Source organism: Salmo salar, chromosome 10, assembly GCF_965601325.2.
Source record: "Salmo salar chromosome 10, fSalSal1, whole genome shotgun sequence".
Classification (NCBI taxonomy): domain Eukaryota; kingdom Metazoa; phylum Chordata; class Actinopteri; order Salmoniformes; family Salmonidae; genus Salmo; species Salmo salar.
The window spans coordinates 73240524-73263596 of NC_138300.1; the positions used below are offsets into that span (position 1 = coordinate 73240524).

The following is a 23073-nucleotide window of genomic DNA, read 5'->3' on the forward strand; positions in this document are numbered from 1 at the left end:
GTAAGAGTCGAATCAGTGGTTTCAAGCTTGCAGTAATAGCAACCAGAAATTATTAAACATTTCCAATCAGGGTCCAACGGTAACCTATTTTCTCTCACTGGCCCAGTCACGGCCAGTTATCCAAAAATCTACTGACATGGACATGGTGTAGTTTTTAAAAGGCATTGGGCCTAGTAAGTATTTTTTTTTTAAACCTCCCGCTTTGGGCTGGATGTGTCAATGTGTACTTTATACATGTATAATCTATGACAAGAATTACTGTCCTACCTCAATTAGCCACGAAATCCCTAGTTTGCTTCCAGGACACAGTCGCATTCAATTTCCGCCATGTAGCCAGGCCCCTAGCGGTTAAAGTTCCTGCCATTTGAATGACAGCTAGCAAGATGCACACACAGCGGAGCAAGAGAGAGCAATGACGTAATAATGCACATATCTGCACGTACAGTATGTGACGTAGTACGCAATTTTCTGGGACCCCTTTTGGTTTGTGAGCACTACTTTCACCACTACTGGCTAAAAAGTATACAAAAAGGTACCAGAGAATCTTTAACAGACTACATTTGGTTACTATGACGTGTATAAAAAAAACTAATATAATTTCAAAATTTAAGTCATTACTCTATTCTTTAGAATAGTATGTAATTTACAGATATTTTTTTACATCTCAAAAAAGGACAACCCCTTTAAGACAAATGTGTTGAAAAGAGATATCGACCTGGCTAGAGTAAGCTAGCCAAGACAAATGATGTGTCTTTTTGTAGTTCTCTCTTTGCAGACCATCAACAGTAGCAAACATATTGCAAAGCATGTTCACTATTGAAGTTTTACTTTTGGAAATCACTTTCCCTACCTAAAATAAATCAGCTCAGTGAGTAGATTGATGGGCACTTATTTTTGCTCTGGACAGCTCACGTGTGCTGTGTGAAGGCATCAACTTATATACTGCTCGAGAAGTTGCGACTCGCAGGAGTGTGGTGGTGCTTGAATGAATGCCCAATCATATTGCTCAAATATAAATGGCATGACTTTTCAGCGTGTAGTCTTCAATGGTAGACTATGACAGAGCAGGTAAATGTTGAACTGGAAAGCAAAAATGCACTGAGAAGTTGACCGGGCCAGTGACTGCTGAGATCCACTGGCCCAACATGTTTTTACTGGCCACGGGCCAGCGTTAATGTCGGACCCTGTTTCCAATGCGGTCACACAATCCATGATGGCAACCATTTTGTTGGCAATATGTGGAGAGTTCAAACAATTACACTGTCCCCATTGGACTCTGAACATAACTCAGTAGGTGGTAATAACGACTTGGTTTTATACTTAACCGTCTACATCATAGAGAATCATGTCCATTGGGTACAGTGCATTACATAAGTCCAGAAGGGAATACATCCTGGTAACAAAGCAAGGTTATGAGTCAAACGGCCTCAAACAACAGCTATTCACTTTTTGTCTGTCTTAATAGGATATTCATCACCATAGCCTTGGACGTACAAAAAACAGAAGGATGTAACCTTGTGAATGTTAAAAATGGTGAAGTAATGAGCTAATTAACTCCATCTCTTACCTTCACACCGTCTCCAGGTTGAATACCATCCAATTGAAGCATTAAAGAGCCGCTGTACACAAAACAGAAAACGACAAAGTTACTGACTTTTTACAATTCACGTATCAGTAACAAAACAAAATGGGTTGTCTATTAGGGTACACAGTTTCCAACAGAAAACAAGCCCATCTTTTTGGATAAGTCCAAGAAATTCTTCCCCTGTTGTCCATTTTCCAAAGAGGGTAGCCTATGATGTAACGTTATTATTATAGCCAGGGGTTTCATTAGCTTTTAAAAACCTGTTTTAAACCATTTAACCTTCATTTACTTCAATGGAGTGATAAGGGTAGTAAGTGCATTTGCTTACAATGAATACATTTTTTTTTGTTGCAAAAACGATAAATAGAAAGAAACTAGCCAGCTACATATCCTAATGTTTTGCTTGAAGTTAATTTATCATTTTAACCTACTACCTGAGAAAAACTACAGTCGTGGCCAAAAGTTGAGAATGACACAAATATAAATTTTCAAAGTTTGCTGCTAAGTGTCTTTAGATATTTTCGTCAGATGTTACTATGGGATACTGAAGTATAATTACAAGCATTTCATAAGTGTCAAAGGCTTCTTTTGACAAATACATGAAGTTGATGCAAAGGGTCAATATTTGCAGTGTTGACCTCTCTTTTTCAAGACCTCTGTAATCCGCCCTGACATACTGTCAATTAACTTCTGGGCCACATCCTGACTGATGGCTGCCCATTTCTGCATATTCAATGCTTAGAGTTTGTCAGAATTTGTGGGTTTTTGTTTGTCCACCCGCCTCTTGAGGATTGACCACAAGTTCTCAATGGGATTAAGGTCTGGGGAGTTTCCTGGCCATGGACCCAAAATATCGATGTCTTGTTCCCCGAGCCACTTAGTTATCACTTTTGCTTCATGGCAAGGTGCTCCATCATGCTGTAAAAGGCATTGTTCATCACCAAACTGTTCCTGGATGGTTGTGGGAAGTTGCAACCCCACACATGAATGGTCTCAGGATGCTTTACTGTTGGCATGACACAGGACTGATGGTAGCGCTCACCTTGTCTTCCCCGGACAAGCTTTTTTTCCCGGATGGCCCAAACAATCGGAAAGGGGATTCATCAGAGAAAATGACTTTACTCCAGTCCTCAGCAGTCAAATCCCTTTACCTTTTGCAGAATATCAGTCTGTCCCTGATGATTATCCTGGTGAGAAGTGACTTCCTGCCCGTCTTGACACCAGGCCATCCTCCAAAGGTCTTCGCCTCACTGTGCGTGCAGATGCACTCACACCTGCCTGCTGCCATTCCTGAGCAAGCTCTGTACTGGTGGTGCTCCGATCCCACACCTGAATCAACTTTAGGAGACGGTCCTGGCGCTTGCTGGACTTTCTTGGGCGCCCTGAAGCCTTCTTCACAACAATTGATCCTCTCTCCTTGAAGTTCTTGATGAGCCGATAAATGGTTGATTTAGGTGCAATCTTACTGGCAGCAATATCCTTGCCTGTGAAGCCCTTTTTGTGCAAAGCAATGATGACGGCACGTGTTTCCTTGCAGGTAACCATGGTTGACAGAGGAAGAACAATGATTCCAAGCACCACCCTCCTTTTGAAGCTTCCAGTCTGTTATTTGAACTCAAATCAGCATGACAGAGATCTCCAGCCTTGTCCTCGTCAACACTCACACCAGTGTTAACGAGAGAATCACTGACATGTCAGCTGGTCCTTTTGTGGCAGGGCTGAAATGCAGTGGAAATGTTTTTTTGGGGGATTCAGTTCATTTGAAAATTAATATTTGTGTCATTCTCAAAACTTTTGGCCACGACAGTTCACCAGAGGAAAGTACCGGAGAAAAGTAGCCTACACATCAGAGTACTATCTGACATGTCACCTGAGAGGAGAAGTGCAACTGAAGCGCAAAAATAGTCCTTTTACATGAATGATTTGGAGCGAACCCTGACTGAAGCCGAGCAGAATTTACAATAAGAAACATTATAGATATGCGTTTACAAAACACAGCAAGATATTTCTGTGTTTATCTTTCCTTTTCTGCATGATAAACGTAGAATCCTGAGTTAACGTGACCCCTGCTATAACTACTGTTCCCTGATGGAGGGAAGCAAGGTACAACAACTACGGGAAGTCACACTCTCGAGACTTCGATTGAAGAATTAGAATCCTGCCTGACAAGGCCAAGGAAATCCACACACGTCGCTGGAAGCCCCGCCTTTCACAGGTGATAACCCTGAAGCTCGGATTCATTCTTTCAGTATCGCTCTTCACCGAGCCCAAAACTGGGCGGCACGAGGCGGGGCCAAACAGGTGTTGTACCTCGTTTCCCTTCTTCAGGGAACAGTAGTTAGGCATAACGTTACGTTTCCTTTCAGTTTGTACAACACAACTATGGGGAAATGGAATCCCACCTCAAGCCGGCCACAATAAAAACCAAATGAAACGGCCCATGGCAAACTATCCAGACAAGATGCGGTAGTCCGGGTATTTCGCACACTGCGTGATGCCTAATGACCCTCTCCTGTCCCAGCTGTAAGTACACTGTAGGCTACACCGGGAGCAGTGACATCCAAGCTATAAAACCTCACAAAAAAGTGTGTGATGATGCCAAACACACCGCAGCCCAACTATCCCCTACAGTCAACCCTTTTAAAATTGCACCAGAGACGCCACCAGACCTCTGGTGCAGAGGGCGCGTTTCTGTAGCCATAGGCGGTGCGTGAGTATCAAGTTTGGGGAGGCACATTGTCACCATAAAAATGCACCTTTATAATATGGCATTCCATGCATCATCGCATTTGCAAACTTATGTAAGACAGCCTACTATTCCTAATGTGATGAATAGATTGGATAGTCATAATTTAGGCTAATAATACAATCAATCACTGTTCGCAAAAAAGAAGAAAACTGCGTAGTGGCGTAATGTAGGCCTAGGCTAGACCAGATACGTTTCTTGGCATTTTATAAACACATTTCATGCAATTCTACTACACTTTATAGGACAGACAGAAATCCCATTTAGATCACGGTAATTCATATTAACCGAACATGCAAGTTGACGGTGCAATGCACACAAGGCGGTAGGCTACACGCAAATGTTTGTTCCATAATGCAATTAGCGGGAAAACACAAGACAAAAGCACATTGTACATCCGAGCGGTTTCATGAGACAGAGACGAAAATATCTATTACAAACAGGGGAGATCTAGCATGGATTGCTAATTGACTAGGATTGTGCCTTTGGCTACCGGACAATGAAAGAAAGTTGAAATAAAATAATTGCCTCAACGGATATGGTCTGGTTTTGGCTAGGCTAATTTGAAACAAGGCAAGACATGGCAAGACAATTAAGTATACAGTATGTTTTCAAAATGCATACTGCCTCCAGCTCACTGCAAAGTGGTGTGTGACGCGCTGATGAAGCATGCCTTCCGTTCCCTATGCATTTGCTGTTTAAGAAGGTGTTTTCCACTTAAAAGCTCTGTATCTGTATGTTGTACGGGTGTGAAAAATAAGGCACATACCGAAAAACTGTAAACGCGCCAATTTAATTCCTCTAAACCTATCAAATTAACCTATAGACCGACAAACATCTCGTGGTGCTTTCAAGACAACTGGGAACTCTGAAAAATACGAGGTCAAATCATGACGTCGGTGATCTTCAGGTCAGAGCTCTAGAAAGAGGCTCAAGTTCCCGAGTTGGAATTCCGAGTTGGATAACTGTTAAATTATTTATCCCAGTCAGAACTTGTTTTTCCCCAGTGGTCTTGAACACACTGAAGTCGGAGATTTGAGTTTCCAGTTGTTTTTAACGCGGCATCAAACGGCAACAGAAGGCAGGCTTCATCAGCGCATCACACACCACTTTGCAATGAGCTGGAGGCAGTATGTATTTTGAAAATATATACTTAAATTGTTCGAAACCTGAACGTTGTAATACATATGAGGCATGTCTTACCTTGCGTCAAAGTAGCCTATTAGATATCCTCTCGTTCTAACGGATATTTGGCTCTGTCACATGAAACTGCAATGCCCTTTTGACAACAGTGTTTTCCCGCTAATTGCATTATGGAACAAACATTTGCAAGTTGTAAAACTTGAGCCATGACAAATATATATTGTCCTGCTAAAAACAGGGTTAATAATATATCTGTGAGAATATCCAACAGGCTTTTATATAATTCTAAAATAATAATAATAATCACTTTGTTTAAAAAATGTAAATATTTTGCAGATGATTTTGTTTTCAAATAACGTAAAACGAGCAAGAAAAAGGCAATTCTTGAACATGGGGTGACACATTGTAACTAATTTGTAACTTAATCTAACAAGCTCAAAGTGCACATCAGAATTCGGTAAGAAGAACCGCACATCATTGCATCCTCAACTTAGATGTTTTGTTAATTAACATTACCATATTTTAAAATGTGATCTGTCAATTTGAGCACCGTGGGTGGACGCCATAACGAGATTATGTACTTTATGCATATGGATGGGGTAAAGTTCTCAAATGTCCGGTAAATTAAAATGTTGCCTGTCAAATTTAATTCAATTAACTTTAGGGGAAGCTTAGCTTATGTCTGTAACGCACTTGTGATGAAGTTTTCAAAACAAAATGGCCACTGGATTAATGCAAACAATAAATATTCTGCAAGGTAGGCATAGGCTACTGTGCAGTTACCTTTTAATTGCATTTCCATCTACCCGAAGACAGTTAGGCCAACGGCTACACCAATTGATAGACATATAAGCCACACAACACACAGACACGCTGTTTCCTCTTTAAAAAGTTGGTTTAAATAAATAATGATAATAAAAAAGTCAAACTTGTGAACCAAAAACTAATGTGACCAGGCACATTATTTTCACTGGCACCTTTGTGACCAATTCAAAATGTGTGTCGCACTGCCAAGTCAAACGGTCGCAAATGTGATTGTTATGGTCGCTGTATCGAACCCTGGTAGAGTAGCTGCAAAACAGACAAAACCTTGGTCACATAGCCAGATATATCTCGGGTCCGCTCAATGTACGTGCGTAAAGCTTGTTCTGGACACAAGGAGGCGGTGAAAAAGGAAACAGCTCAAAAGCTAAAGACCTGTAGGACATAATGACTCAACGTCACCTTCAAGTCAACTGGTGTGAACTGAGCACAGGAAGGGTGTATGGTCCACAACACGTTTAGCCAAGGCCAAAGCCACGAGCAAGGAGGTTTTGTAGGAGAGGATCTTCAGATCAAGACTCCAGTGGTTCAAAAGGGGGCCTTACAAAGAGCACCCAAAACCAAAGCTAAATCCCAAAAAGGCACAACAGGTTTAGAAACTGGTCTGAGATGGCGCACACCTTTTATAGGCCTGGCGTGACGCCATCAATTCCCACATGACACACTGAAATAGCGACCATGTACACTTATCATAAAAATTTCCCCCAGAACACTCTTAAAAAGGAATCATTCCTTTATTTTGGCACCAAACCGCCAACGCCTGCCACTTATACAGCCCTCACATATGGACGAATAGTTGTGATCACGTTGAGAGATAAACCATCCACGAGATTGGAACGCTCAGTGGACAAGCCCACAGACCCCAAATCTCTAGCCAACAATGGTAAACCTGCCCGTGCTCATGGGATAACAGATCTCCACGCAGCTGGAGTTGCCACAGGACCTCGCCCAATATGCGGAAGACGTACACGAACCAAGGTTGCTTGGGCCAACAGCGGGCCACAAAAATCCACGACAAGCCCACCAGTCACTCTCCCCAACGTGGGGTTAATCAGCTTCATGGGGGGAAATGGGCTCCCGAGTTGCGCATCGGTCTAAGGCACTGCATCTCAGTGCTATAGGCGTCACTACAGACACCCTGGTTCGATTCCAGGCTGTATCACAACTGGCCGTGATTGGGAGACGCATAGGGCGGCACACAGTTGGCCCAGCGTCGTCCGGGTTTGGTTGGTGTATGCAGTCATTGTAAATAACTTGTTCTTACCCGACTTGCCTTGTTACATTTAACTTTTTTTTTTTTACCTGTTGTGGTATAGGGGGCAGTATTTTCACGGCCGGATAAAAAAAAACGTACCCGATTTAGTCTGGTTACTACTCCTGCCCAGAAACTACAATATGCATATAATTTGTATATTTGGATAGAAAACACTCTAAAGTTTCTAAAACTGTTTGAATGGTGTCTGTGAGTATAACAGAACTCATATGGCAGGCCAAAACCTGAGAAGATTCCATACAGGAAGTGCCCTGTCTGACAATTTGTTGTCCTTCTGTTGCATCTCTATCCAAAATACAGCATCTGTGCTGTAACGTGACATTTTCTAAGGCTTCCATTGGCTCTCTAAAGCCGCCAGAAAGTGGAATGGGGTGTCTGCTGTCTCTGGGCAAAGAACAGCAGCAGAATTTGTAAGTGGTCAGCCTGGGGACAGTGAGACTGATGCGCGTTCACGAGACTACTCCATTTTTTTCTTTCAGCCTTTGAATGAATACAACGTTGCCCGGTTGGAATATTATGGCTATTTTACGAGAAAGAAAAATAGAAAAATAAAAAAATAATAAAAAAAATAATAATAATAAAAATCGCATAAAAATTTATTTTAAACAGCGTTTGACATGCTTCTAAGTACGGTAATGGAATATTTTGAAATGTTTTGTCACGAAATGCGCTCGCACGCGCGTCACCCTTCGGATAGTGACCTGAACGCACGAACAAAACAGAGCTATTTGAATATAACTATGGATTATTTGAAACCAAAACAACTTTTGTTGTTGAAGTAGAAGTCCTGGGAGTGCATTCTGACAAAGAACAGCAAAGGTAATCAAATTTTTCTAATAGTAATTCTGAGTTTAGGTTGTCCCAAACTTGGTGGGTGTCAAATTAGCTAGCCGAGATGGCCGAGCTATGTACTCAGAATATTGTAAAATGTGCTTTCGCCGAAAAGCGATTTTAAAATCGGACATAGCGATTGCATAAAGGAGTTCTGTATCTATAATTCTTAAAATAATTATGTATTTTGTCAACGTTTATCATGAGTAATTTAGTAAATTCACCGGAAGTTTTTGGTGGGTATGCTAGTTCTGAACATCACATGTTAATGTAAAAAGCTGTTTTTTGATATAAATATGAACTTGATTGAACAAAACATGCATGTATTGTCTAACATAATGTCCTAGGAGTGTCATCTGATGAAGATCAAAGGTTAGTGCTGCATTTAGCTGTGTTTTGGGTATTTGTGATGCATGCTAGTTGCTTGGAAATGGCTGTGTGGTTTTTTGTGTCTATGTACTCTCCTAACATAATCTAATGTTTTGCTTTCGCTGTAAAGCCTTTTGGAAATCGGACAACGTGGTTCGATTCAGGAGAAGTGTATCTATAAAATGGTGTAAAATAGTCCTGTTTGAGAACTTTGAATTATGACATTTTGTGGTTTTAAATTTGGCGCTCTGATTTCTCAATGGCTGTTGAATAGTGTGGGACGATTTCGTCCCACCTCCCCTAGAGAGGTTAAAGCATGAAGGAGGGTCCGACAGGCACAGGTGAAAACGCACTGCGTGACCAGCCGAAATTTGGATAACCAGAGCACCCTCTGTGGGGATAGAAAAGCATGACAGGCGAGTGAGTCTAGCTCGAGACCCAGAAGAGGAAAGCACTGAGATGGAGTGAGACAGCTCTTTTTCTGGTTTCTTATTCAGCTTCGAGAAGATACAGGAAAGAAGCATGGATGTGTGTAACACTGCTTGTTCCCTATACTCTGCTACCACCAAACAATCCCCTGTAATAGCCGGCGGCTATTTTGAATTTGTAGATTGAGGTGCCTGTTGGGGGTACGTAAAGTACTAGACAAAAGTTGACATACCTACTCATTCAAGAGTTTCTATTATTACAATTTTCTACATTGTAGAATAATAGTGAAGACATTAAAAATATGAAATAACATATGGAATCATGTAGTAACCAAAAAAAAGTGTTAAACGAAATATATTTTATATTTGAGATCCTTCAAAGTAGCCACCCTTTGCCTTGATGACAGCTTTGCACACTCTTGGCATTCTCTCAACCAGCTCATGAGGTAGTCACCTGGAATGCATTTAAATTAACAGGTGAGCCTTGTTAAAGGTTAATTTGTGGAATTTCTTTCCTTCTTAATGCGTTTGAGCCAATCAGTTGTGTTGTGACAAGTTAGGGGTGGTATACAGAAGATAGCCCTATTTGGTCAAAGACCAAGTCCATATTATGGCAAGAACAGCTCAAATAAGCAACGAGAAAAGATGGTCCATCATTAATGTGGACAATTTCAAGAACTTTGAATGATTCTTCAACTGCAATTGTAAAAACCATCAAGCGCTATGATGAAACTGGCTCTCATGAGGACCGCCACAGGAAAGGAAGATCCAGAGTTACCTATGCTGCAGATGATAAGTTCATTAGAGTTACCAGCCTCAGAAATTGCAGCCCAAATAAATGCTTCAGCGTTCAAGTGACAGACACATCAACTGTTCAGAGGAGACTGCGTGAATCAGGCCTTCATTGTCGAATTGCTGCAAAGAAACCTCTACTTAAGGACACCAATAAGAAGAGACTTGCTTGGGCCAAGATACATGAGCAATGGACATTAGACCGGTGGAAATCTGTCCTTTGGTCTGATGAGTCCAAATTTGAGAGTTTTGGTTCCAACCGCCGTGTCTTTCTGAGACGCAGAGTAGGTGAACGGATGATCGCCGCATGTGTGGTTCCCACCATGAAGCATGGAAGAGGTGGTGTGATGGTGCTTTGCTGGTGACATTGTCTGTGATTTATTTAGAATACTTAACCAGAAAGGCTACCACAGCATTCTGTAACAATACACAATCCAATCTGGTTTGGGCTTAGTGGGACTATCATTTGTTTTTCAACAGGACAATGACCCAACACACCTCCAGACTCTGTAAGGGCTATTTGACCAAGAAGGAGAGTGATGGAGTGCTGCACCAGATGACCTGGCCTCCACAATCACCTGACCTCAACCCAATTGAGATGGTTTGGGATGAATTGGACCAAACAGTGAAGGAAAAGCAGCCAACAAGTGCTCAGCATATGTGGGAACTCCTTCAAGACTGTTGGACAAGCATTCCAGGTGAAGCTAGTTGAGAGAACGCCAAGAGTGTGCAAAGCTGTCATCAAGGCAACTATATTTTGATTTGTTAAACACTTTTTTGGTTACTACATGATTCCATTTGTGTTATTTCATAGTTTTGATGTCTTCACTATTAGTTTTACAATGTATAAAATACAAAAAAAACAACAAAAAACCCTGAATGAGTAGGTGTGTCCAAACTTTTGACTGGTACTGTAGGTCTAGAATGGGACGCAAAGTCCCGTCCCTTTTCGGAACCAGGAAATACCAGCTGTACCAGCCGTCCTGGATCTCCGACATAGGAACTAATCGGATTGCCTGCTTCTGGAGAAGGGAGGATATTTCCTCCCTCAAAACGGGCGCTGAGGCCTCGGGAACAGTTGACGTGAAAACGCAGCAGAAGGGCGGGGAAAGCACAACAAATTGTATCCCGTACCCCGACGTCACTGCTCACATGCGCCTCATTGGTCAGAGCAGACAGCTTACCTCCCGTGAAGTGCCATCTGAGGGGCAAGACACCACATTGTGGACTGGGAGAGTGTGGTTATGTTTCCATGTCCACCCCTCTTGTCTGGATTTGTGTCTGGATTTGGAGACGGGACACTTAATTGAACAACTAACACGGGAGACAACACTTGACACCCATGAACACTGTGGAACTTGGAGCTGAAACTGTTCATGAGCCAAGGTTTGCCTAAAGCCCAGCCTACTCTGGGTACAAGGGCTCTGGCGATCAGTGACGTACCCCGATTGGCAGTGCCACTTGTGGGTACTGTTGTCACAACAAACCTCACTCAATTTAGGTTATAAGGTGTGTTCTGGTAACTGTCTGGCACCCAGGGCTGGACTACACAAAAATAGACTTCATCATGGAGGTTACCCTACCGACCAGTCATAGATACAGGCAACAAAGCGCCTTGTAACCTAGCTAGGAAAGGGGCAGACAGCTCTTAAAAACAGGCCCCTTCTGTGGTAACAGACAGGGGGTGATTTGTTATTGAATGCAATTACCAGGAATGAAAAGCATTTCGGGGTGAGCTGTGGGATAATAGCATTGTCAGGTCAAGACCCTAGTAAAGACAACAAACACGCAAATGAACTTCCTTGAGATGGTTTCTGACAGTTTGTGCAGAAGTTCTTTGTTTGTGAAAACCCACAGTTTCATCAGCTGTCCGGGTGGCTGGTCTCATATAATCCCGAAGGTGAAGAAGTCAGATGTGGAGGTCCTGGGTTGGAGTGGTTACATGTGGTCTGCAGTTGTGAGGGCGGTTGGAAGTCGAGGTCGAACGATTAAACGGAATGGCCGATTAATTAGGGCCGATTTCAAGTTTTCATAACAATCGGTAATTGGCCATTTGGCATTTTTGGACACCGATTGTGGCCGATTACATTGCCATCCACGAGGAGCCTGCGTGGCAGGCTGACTACCTGTTACGCGAGTGCAGCAAAGGCCAAGGTAAGTTGCTAGCTAGCATTAAACTTCTCTTATAAAAAACAATCAATCTTAACATAATCACTAGTTAACTACACATGGTTGATGATATTACTAGTTTATCTAGCTTGTCCTGCGTTGCATATAATCGATGCGGTGCCTGTTAATTTCTCATCGAATCACAGCCTACGTCGCCAAAAGGGTGATGATTTAACAAGTGCAGTCGCGAAAAAAGCACTGTCATTGCATCACTGTGTACCTAACCATAAACATCAATGCCTTTCTTTAAAATCAATACACAAGTATATATTTTTAAACCTGCATATTTAGTTAATATTGCCTGCTAACATGAATTTCTTTTAACTAGGGAAATTGTGTCACTTCTCTTGCGTTCCGTGCAAGCAGTCAGGGTATATGCAGCAGTTTGGGCCGCCTGGCTCGTTGCGAAATGTGTGAAGACCATTTCTTCCTAACAAAGACAGTAATTATTTTGCCAGAATTGTATATAATTATGACATAACACTGAAGGTTGTGCAATGTAACAGCAATATTTAGACTTAGGGATGCCACCCGTTAGATAAAATATGGAACGGTTCTGTATTTCACAAAGAATAAACATTTGGTTTTCGAAATTATAGTTTCCGGATTTGACCATATTAATGACCTAAGGCTCGTATTTCTGTGTTTTATTATGTTATAATTAAGGCTATGATTTGATATTTGATAGAGCAGTCTGACTTGTAAGCATTCATTCAAACAGCACTTTCATGCGTTTGCCAGCAGCTCTTCGCTGTGCTTCAAGCATTGAGCTGTTTATGACTTCAAGCCTATGAACTCCCGAGATTAGGCTGGTGTAACCGATGTGAAATGGCTAGCTAGTTAGTTAATGGGGTGCGTGCTAATAGCGTTTCAATCTGTGACGTCACTCGCTCTGAGACCTTGAAGTAGTTGTAGAGCGATGGGTAACGATGCTTCAAGGGTGGCTGTTGTCGATGTGTTCCTGGTTTGAGCTCAGGTAGGGGCGAGGAGAGGGACGGAAGCTATACTGTTACACTGGCAATACTAAAGTGCCTATAAGAACATCCAATAGTCAAACGTATGTGAAATACAAATGGTATAGAGAGAAATAGTCCTATAATTCCTACAACCTAAAACTTCTTACCTGGGAATATTGAAGACTCATGTTAAAAGGAACCACCAGCTTTCATATGTTCTCATGTTCTGAGCAAGGACCTTAATAAACATTAGCTTTTTTACATGGCACATATTGCACTTTTACTTTCTTCTCCAACACTTTGTTTTTGCATTATTTAAACCAAATTGAACATGTTTCATTATTTATTTGAGGCAAAATTGATCTTATTGATGTATTATATTAAGTTAAAATAAAAGTGTTCATTCAGTATTGTTGTAATTGTCATTATTACAAAAATGTAATTTAAAAACAAGAAAACAAATCGGCATTGAAAAACAATCGGTCGACCTCTAGTGGGAAGTACTGCCAAATTCTATAAAAGGAGGCGGCTTATGGTAAATAAATTAACATTCAATTTTCTGGCAACAGCTCTGGTGGACATTCTTGCAGTCAGCATTCCAATTGCACGCTCCCTCAAAACTTCAGACATCTGTGGCATTGTGTTGTGTGATAAAACTGCACATTTTAGAGTGGCCTTCTATTGTCCCTAGCACAAGGTGCACCTGTGTAATGATCATGCCATTTAATCAGCTTCTTGATATGCCACACCTGCCAGGTATGGATCTTGGCAAAGTAGAAATGCTCACTAACAGGGATGTAAACAAATTTGTGCAAAACTTTGAGAAATAATCTTCGTGTGCCTTTGGAAAATTTTGGGGACCTTTTATTTCAGCTAATAAAATGGCGCCGGAAGAAATGGCAGCAGTTTTACGGGCGCCCAACCTTTGTAACTTATTTTGTACATAATGTTTCTGCAACCGTATCTTACGGCAAAAAAGAGCTTCTGGATATCAGGACAGCGATGACTCACCTCAGATTAGACGAAGATTTTTTCTACAACAAGGAGGACGCACAAGACATTCTCCAAACACCCCACAGGGCCGACATCCCCGTTATTTGCAAGAGGAAGCGACGCAGGTACAGAGGACAAAGAGCCGGTGCCTGGTCAGGACCCAGAGAAGGCGAGTGGGAAAGCTGCCGTTACCGTCAATACTACTCACCAACGTGCAATCATTGGACAATACATTTGACAAGGTATGATTACGAATATCCTACCAACGGGACATCAAAAACGAATATCCTATGTTTCACAGAATCGTGGCTGAATGACGACATGGATATTCAGCTAGTGGGATATACGCTGCACCGGCAAGATAGAACAGCACACTCCGGGCGGTCTGTGCATTTTTGTAAACAACAGCTGGTGCGCGAAATCTAAGGAAGACTCTAGATTTTGCTCGCCTGAGGTAGAGTATATTGTGATAAATTGCAGGCCACACTACTTGCCTAGAGAGTTCAGCTATACTTTTCGTGGCTGTTTATTTACCACCACAGACAGATGCTGGCACTAAGACCGCAAATCAGTCAGCGGTATAAGGAAATAAGCAAACAGGAAACCACTCACCCAGAGGCGGAGCTCCTAGTGGCCGGAGTCTTTAATGCAGGGAAACTTAAATCAGTTCTACCAAATTTCTATCAACATGTTAAATGTGCAACCAGAGGGAAAAAAATCTAGATCACCTTTACTCCACACACAGAGATGCGTACAAAGCTCTCGCTCGCCCTCCATTTGGTGAATCCGACCACAACTCTATCCTCCTTATTCCTGCTTACGAGCAAAAATTAAAGCAGGAAGCACCAGTGACTCGGGACCAGTGACTCGGGCTATAAAAAAAAGTGGTCAGATTAAGCAGATGCTACACTACAGGACTGTTTTGCTATCACAGACTGGAACATGTTCCGGGATTCTTCTGATGGCATTGAGGAGTACACCACATCAGTCACTGGCTTTATCAATAAGTGCATCGAGGACGCCATCCCCACAGTGACTGTACGTACATACCCCAACCAGAAGCCATGGAATTCAGGCATGAGCTAATGGCTAGAGCTGCCGCTTTCAAGGTGCGGGACTCTAACCCGGAAGCTCACAAGAAATCATGCTATGCCCTGCGACGAACCATCAAACAGGCAAAGCGTCAATACAGGGCTAAGATTGAATCATACTACACCGGCTCCGACGCTCGTCTTATGTGGCAGGGCTTGCAAACTATTACATACCACAAAGGGAAGCACAGCCGCGAGCTGCCCAGTGACACGAGCCTACCAGATGAGCTAAATCACGTCGATGCTCGCTTCGAGGCAAGCAACACTGAGGCATGCATGCGGCATCAACAGTTCCGGACGACTGCGTGATCACGCTCTCCGTAACCGACCTGAATAAGACCTTTAAACAGGTCAACATACACAAGTCTGCGGAGCCAGACGGATTACCAGGATATGTGCTCTGGGCATGTGCTGACCAACTGGCAGGTGTCTTCACTGACATTTTCAACATGTCCCTGATTGAGTCTGTAATACCAGCATGTGCCCAAGAAAACAAAGGCAACCTGCCTAAATGACTACAGACCCGTATCACTCACGCCCGTAGCCATGAAGTGCTTTAACCTGTTATGGCTAGGGGGCAGTATTTTCACAGCCGGATAAAAAAACATACCCGATTTAATCTGATTATTACTCCTGCCCAGAAACTAGAATATGCATATAATGATTAGCTTTGGATAGAAAACACTCCAAAGTTTCTAAAACTGTTTGAATGGTGTCTGTGAGTATAACAGAACTCATTTGGCAGGCCAAAACATGAGAAGATTCCATGCAGGAAGTGCCCTGTCTGACAATTTCTTGCCCTTCTTGATTATCTCTATCCATTACAGAGGATCTCTGCTGTTACGTGACACTTCCTACGGCTCCCATGGGCTCTCAGAAGGCGGCAAAAAGCTGAATCGTGGCTTTGCAGGCTCTGGCTGAAAAAAAGTAGCGCGTTTGGGTAGTGGCTAGTTACAGTACTGTGAGACTCAGGCGCGTGCCCGCGTCGACCCCATGCCTTGTTTTCTTTCGTCTGTTTACCTAAACGAAGATTCCCGGTCGGAATATTATCGCTTTTTTACGAGAAAAATTGCATAAAAATTGATTTTAAACAGCGGTTGACATGCTTCGAAGTACGGTAATGGAATATTTAGAAATATTTTGTCACGAATTGCGCCATGCTCGTGACCCTTATTTACACTTCGGATAGCGTCTTGAACGCACGAACAAAACGCCGCTATTTGGATATAAAGATGGATTATTTTGGACCAAACCAACATTTGGTCCCAGCAGTCCTGGGAGTGCATTCTGACGAAAACAGCAAAGGTAATCAAACTTTTGTAATAGTAAATCAGAGTTTGGTCAGGGCTAAACTTGGTCGGTGTCTAAATGGCTAGCCGTGATGGCTGGGCTATCTACTGAGAATATTGCAAAATGTGCTTTCACCGAAAAGCTATTTTAAAATCGGACATATCGAGTGCATAGAGGAGTTCTGTATCTATAATTCTTAAAATAATTATGTTTTTTGTGAACGTTTATCGTGAGTAATTTTGTAAATTCACCGGATGTTTGCGGGGGGTATGCTAGTTCTGAACGTCACATGCTAATGTAAAAAAGCTGGTTTTTGATATAAATATGAACTTGATTGAACAAAACATGCATGCATCGTATAACATAATGTCCTAGGGTTGTCATCTGATGAAGATCAAAGGTTAGTGCTGCATTTAGCTGTGGTTTTGTTTTTTGTGTAAAATAGTCATATGTTTGCAAAATTGGAGTGTTCTGGTTTTTAGAGGAGTTTGTATTTCACGCCACGCCCATCATTGGATATTGGAGCAGGTGTTCCGCTAGCGGAACGTCTAGATGTAAGAGGTTAAAAGGCTGGTCATGGGTCACATCAACACCATTATCCCAGAAACCCTAGACCCACTCCAATTTGCATACCGCCCAAACAGATCCCAGATGATGCAATCTCCATTGCACTCCACACTGCCCCTTCCCACCTGGACAAAAGGAACACTTATGTGAGAATGCTATTCATTGACTACAGCTCAGCGTTCAACACCATAGTACCCTCAAAGCTCATCACTAAGCTTAGGACCCTGGGACTAAACACCTCCCTCTGCAACTGGATCCTGGACTTCCTGAAGGTCCGCCCCCAGGTGGTGAGGGTAGGTAGCAACACATCTGCCACGCTGATCCTCAACACTGAAGCTCCCCTGGGGTGCGTGCTCAGTCCCCTCTCCTGTACTCCCTGTTCACCCACGACTGCATGGACAGGCACGACTCCAACACCATCATTAAGTTTGCAGATGACAGAACAGTGGTAGGCCTGATCACCGACAACAACGAGACAGCCGATAGGGAGGAGGTCAGAGACCTGGCCGGGTGGTGCCAGAATAACAACCTATCCCTCAACGTAACCAAGACTAAGGAGATGATTGTGGACTACAGGAAAAACAGGACCGAGCATGCCCCAATTCTCATCGATGGGGCTGTAGTGGAGCAGGTTGAGAGCTTCAAGTTCCTTGGTGTCCACATCACCAACAAACTAGAATGGTCCAAACACACCAAAACAGTTGTGAAGAGGGCACGACAAAGCCTATTCCCCCACAGGAAACTAAAAAGATTTGGCATGGGTCCTGAGATCCTCAAAAGGTTCTACAGCTTCAATATCGAGAGCATCCTGACTGGTTGCATCACTGCCTGTTACAGCAATTGCTCAGCCTCTGAACGCTAGGCACTCCAGAGGGTAGTGCATATGGCTCAGTACATCACTGGGGCTAAGCTGCATGCCATCCAGGACCTCTACACCAGGCGGTGTCAGAGGAAGGCACTAAAAATTGTCAAAGACCACAGCCATAGACTTCTCTCTACTACCGCATTGCAAGCGGTAACAGAGTGCCAAGTCTAGGACAAAAAGGCTTCTCAACAGTTTTTACCCCCAAGCCATAAGACTCCTGAACAGGTAATCAAATGGCTACCCGGACTATTTGCATTGTGTGTGTCCCCACCCCTCTTTTTACGCTGCTGCTACTCTCTGTTTATCATATATGCATAGTCACTTTAACTATACATTCATGTACATACTACCTCAATTGGGCCGACCAACCAGTGCTCCCGCACATTGGCTAACCGGGCTATATGCATTGTGTCCCGCCACCCACCACTCGCCAACCCCTCTTTTACGCTACTGCTACTCTCTGCTGATCATATATGCATAGTCACTGTAACCATATCTACATACTACTTCAATCAGCCTGACTAAGTGGTGTCTGTATGTAGCCTCGCCTCTTTTTACTGTTGTTTTATTTCTTTACTTACCTATTGTTTACCTAATACCTTTTTTGCACTATTGGTTAGAGCCTGTAAGTAAGCATTTCACTTTAAGGTCTACACCTGTTGCATTCAGCGCACGTGACAAATAAACTTTGATTTGATGAAACATGGGACCAACACTTTACATGTTATGTAAAAAATGTTGTTTAGTGTACAATAAACATAACATTTGTTAACATCATCCAGTAGAACTGTTAAAAGAGTGAGATAAAATGTGATATTTGGAAACAAGTGCTTTCATAAATGCATGGCGCGGGCCTCGTTTCACAGGAGCATTGTAAAATATGCTTACTCAATGAAGAAGACTTTTGTTTATTTACTTACATATTGAATTTTATTGTCCAACATCAATTTAATAATTTCTTCATTTTGTGGGTGCCTAGAGTGGCCTTTTTCCTCTGCTGCGGTGCTGAATCACAGCAGAAATGGGGTGTGGGGCGGGCCGGCCCTGGAGTTCGTAGACAGACATGTTTTGTTATTTATTAGACCGAATTAAAATGTTCATGGTTAAATTAAATGAGAGGCCTAGATTGTATTTGAAAACAGCTGTTTTGTTATGTATTAATTAAAATGTTCACACAAATATCCTATAGGACAGGTAATTCGCAAATTATATTACAGAAATATATTTCGAGATTTTTTGTGTTTATGCCAACTGCCCCCCTGACAGACCTAAAGGAACTGTAATTATGATATGCATTTGCGTAAAGCTCATTGATTCAAAGGCCCAAAGTATTACTATGCCAAAGAGACCGCACTTTAAATCCTGCATGACCGCCTTGGTTTATGGATCTGCGTGCAATGTCAAAAGAAAGACAATAATTCCGTTGTCTTCTGAATTGGGATTTTTGTTCTCCGCATGCACGAGAGTAAATAAAACAACTCGGAAATGACATTCGCAGAGCAATGACTAAAAGCCAAGTTCACAAAAGCATCCATTTGGCTAGTTCTGTGGCTCAAACAATTAATAGACAGTGAGAACCAGGAAACCAACGAGTCTGTCCGAGGCGATGTTACAGCCGTCCAGTCCGATTGATTTCCGGGCCAAGGCTGTGAGCCAAGTGAACAATTACAACGGGAGCTGTTGCAGTACTCACCACCTGGCAGTGTGACTGGTCTCCAATCTCTCCGACTCCCTGCAAGACAGGACAAGCAGAGCCCATTAGCCGTACATGAGATTCCCCACCACCACAAATGGGACTTTCAGCATGTTAAAGTTATCCCAATGTTGGAAAACCACCAGAGCAACCGAGCCAAAGTCACGTGTAAGGTGACAGTATTACAGTGATGCCATACTGAAGTCTGTCATGTTAAACATGAGTGGACAACCTGCAGGACAATTCACAACCAAATGTGGGTTGACCAAACATTAATTCTCATGCATGGTTGTGGTCATAACAGACAGTAATAGCACGTATAACAGTCCATCGGTAGCAGTGGGTCGCAATTTCTGATCTAAACCACCTGTACAATCCAGTACCCATGCTTCCTAATGACACAGATTGGTTTGAAACCTACTAGTGTAAAACGTAATCAGGAAATCTCACATAATTCATTAGGTGGGCTACAGTTACTTTACATGAAATTATTTTTTTTTTTAGAGGTTGATTTTATGAAGCTAGAAAAGCTGAGTAAGTAAGAGTATGTGTAATTTAAAGCTTGAGTCACTTCATAAAAATTCCAGTGGCCATTCTAAAGTATGGAGCCGTCCTACAGACCAGCAGTAGAACAGTCAAAAAAAAAACATTACTTAGAAATTATACCCCTAATTGTAAGCTATCAAATTTCACTTTCACACGATCTAAGTAATCTGTACTTCATCTAATGTTCAGAAAAGAATAGCTTACGAGACCATTTAAGCAGGTAGCCTTTATCAGAGTAAAGGCATGCGGTTCAGTCTAGTAATTAACCTGCTGAGGTGAGACGCACAGAATGACAGCCACCTCATCTCCTACCCTGTCAGTGCCAACAGAGCAACCTCGCTCTCTTCCATTCAACACTATTTCACTTCATTTATGCTAGAGATAGAAGATTACAACCTCACAGTATTGTTTTATGGTTTGAGGTTATTTTTAAAGCCAGCATTGGGGATTGATCTAAATACACATGCACACTCACAGGCCTAGGCCTACATACACCCACACAAAAGGGACAGTCCACTTTTGTTCAGTTCTGTGAAGCATAAGGATTTGGAACCTTTATGATGCCTTGATGAGGACCTCATCTTACTTTTCCTAGTTAAATAAGGCTACCTTTTAAATAGACTGTACTGCATAGACACATGACCTTACACAAACATCCTAAATGGCCCTCACTTTGGCCATTTTAAAGCCTTTTGGGGGGCAAACAGTAGGCTACATTTTTCATAATGATTAATATGGCGTTCAATCTATAAAATTACACCGTGAGCATGTTGATTCGTTTTCATAACATAAGGGCCCAAACTCCTCTTTAGCACTATTTGGCCCGGCTATGCACAATGCCATGCTACCAGTTGCATTGTCTTTTTCTGTCTGAAATAGATAACAGTGACTTCTCTTATTGGCTTGTTTTAATACCACTATCTAGGAAGACTGCTTTCAAGGCGCAGTCTCTTTGGATCTGAATAAGTTAGGTAGGTAGCTAACTAGCCGGTTAGGTAAACTTCAGGCACCATCACATACCATTGAACGCTAGGCCTAGGTAAGATGTGAATCAAATAGAAATTTACCTAAGACATTTGAAATGATGGGTTTCAAATTGTAATGTTTTCATACTGAGCTAACATATTTGATAATATTTTATACTAACAGTATTTCAGCGTCAACAAAACAAGTGTTTTATAACTTTCATTTATAAGAGTACAAATTGCTAGCCATCTTGCGCTGTCCAGCCGCTCGCGCACGTTTAATTCGACTTCGTTAGCCAGGTAGCTAGAAATGGCTTGTTACATAGCTAGTTGGTGCAAACTAGAGAGAACAACATCACGTTGTTAGCCAATGGGATGGAGTCAGACTTTATTAGTTAACTTTCACGATTTAAAACTCGTTTCAAAATAACCTATCACTAACTAAAAAAAGGTATACATAGACATCCACGTCAACTAGCTAACGTTAGCTAGCCTCTTCGCAAGCTAAAATAACCGGCTAATACAGGTCGAGCTTTCACAGAAGCCAATCACTACAAGAGCAAGCTAGCTAGCTCGCTACATAAGCCACATAAAACTGTCAACCCTAAATGTACGTTAGAAAACAAGCTAGCTGTCAATCTAGGTAGCTAAGTAATTATAAAATAAAATAAACACCGGTAGCATAAGATTAAGAAAAATATTTTTGGGACAGCTTCAAATATAGAATTTGACTAAATTATCACAAATAGGCACGCGCTGCTGGTTACAAGTTAGAATCAACCCCTTTCTAGCTAGCCATGTCCGCTGCCCTCCAATAGCAGGGCACTTCGCTAGCTAGAGTATCATCCAACTCCTATCATAAGAAATAGCTATGAATAAAAACAGTATCCTTCAAGCCATCTTGCCTATAATAACACACGACGAATTACGGATGTAGGGATCAAATGCATGCGAAAACAACGAAAGTTTCTAAACAATGAAAATGAAACTTCAAATAATAATAAAAGATCCCAACGTGCACTTACCCTCCACTCTACTCAGCAGCAGTCCTTCTCTCCTCAGAAATTTATTAAATAAATATTTACAAAACAACCCAATACCTCTCTACCGAATATCCGATACAATTATGATGTAAATATTAAAATACCCTCCATTGATTAGAGTGTGAGATCTCCGTAGTATATTTTTATTTGTTTAAATAAAATGTGTCCAAAAAGAGAGAAACTGAGATACAAAACAAGAACTCTTCTTCAATCTCATTCACCACAGCCTGAGCACAACTGTTATCAATGCGCTCAAGAGAAGGGAGAAGAAGGGGGTAGGAAAACTATTTCTTAAATGTGACAATTGTAGCCGTTGTACCCCAAATCGATTGATTCATTAATAGTATATTGTTGAAGTTATTCATTTTGAGTCGATTTTCGTCACAAGGTGAAACGAAAATGTGTTTGAAAAGCGAACTATTTTTTTGTCACGGTGCTGCGAATTTATTTCACTTTGCCTAAGGAACATGGGTACTACGCCTTCCATTGCCTAGGGAAAAAACCCGGATGTAAACTCAGTGAAACTCATCTGGAGAGAAGTAGCACTCGGTTCATAGAAATACGCGGAGCAATTTGTTGCTGCTTTGACTTGCCACGGTCCCAATCCTGCGCATTTACCCTCTTTTGTCCTTATTGTCGATTGATGAAAAAGCACCACTTAATTTCGTCTCTTTTTCATAGTCAGTCAATCTGCATTCATTTTCAGTGTTGAAGGGGCGTTCGACATAATAAAACGGTTATACCAAGTATCAAAAATGCTCGAAGAACCGCTGCATATGATTTCTGGTGACGGCTGCTGTGAATATGAGGCGTGGGCAAGCGCCCTTTACAAGTGCGCCATGTTTTTATTATAATATGAGAATAGTTGTTTATGATACAGTGCCTTCAGAAAGTATTCACACCACT

General features: G+C 42.0%; 1 protein-coding gene across 6 annotated transcripts in view; it reads right to left on the reverse strand.

Annotated features, from left to right (window-relative positions):
* The window catches only part of phf21ab (PHD finger protein 21Ab), a 74408-nt gene extending 52017 nt beyond the window's left edge, over window positions 1–22391 (reverse strand). For all 6 annotated transcript variants that reach the window (XM_014123996.3, XM_014123997.3, XM_014123999.3 and 3 more), the window contains exons 1-3: window positions 22150–22391; window positions 19614–19652; window positions 1568–1619 (exon numbers count right to left, since the gene is read on the reverse strand). In XM_014123996.3, coding sequence (XP_013979471.2) covers window positions 1568–1609 — 42 coding nt within the window. In that variant the 5' untranslated portion in view covers window positions 1610–1619; window positions 19614–19652; window positions 22150–22391. The remainder of the gene's footprint in view (window positions 1–1567; window positions 1620–19613; window positions 19653–22149) is intronic.
* Between the last annotated feature and the right edge of the window lie 682 nt (window positions 22392–23073).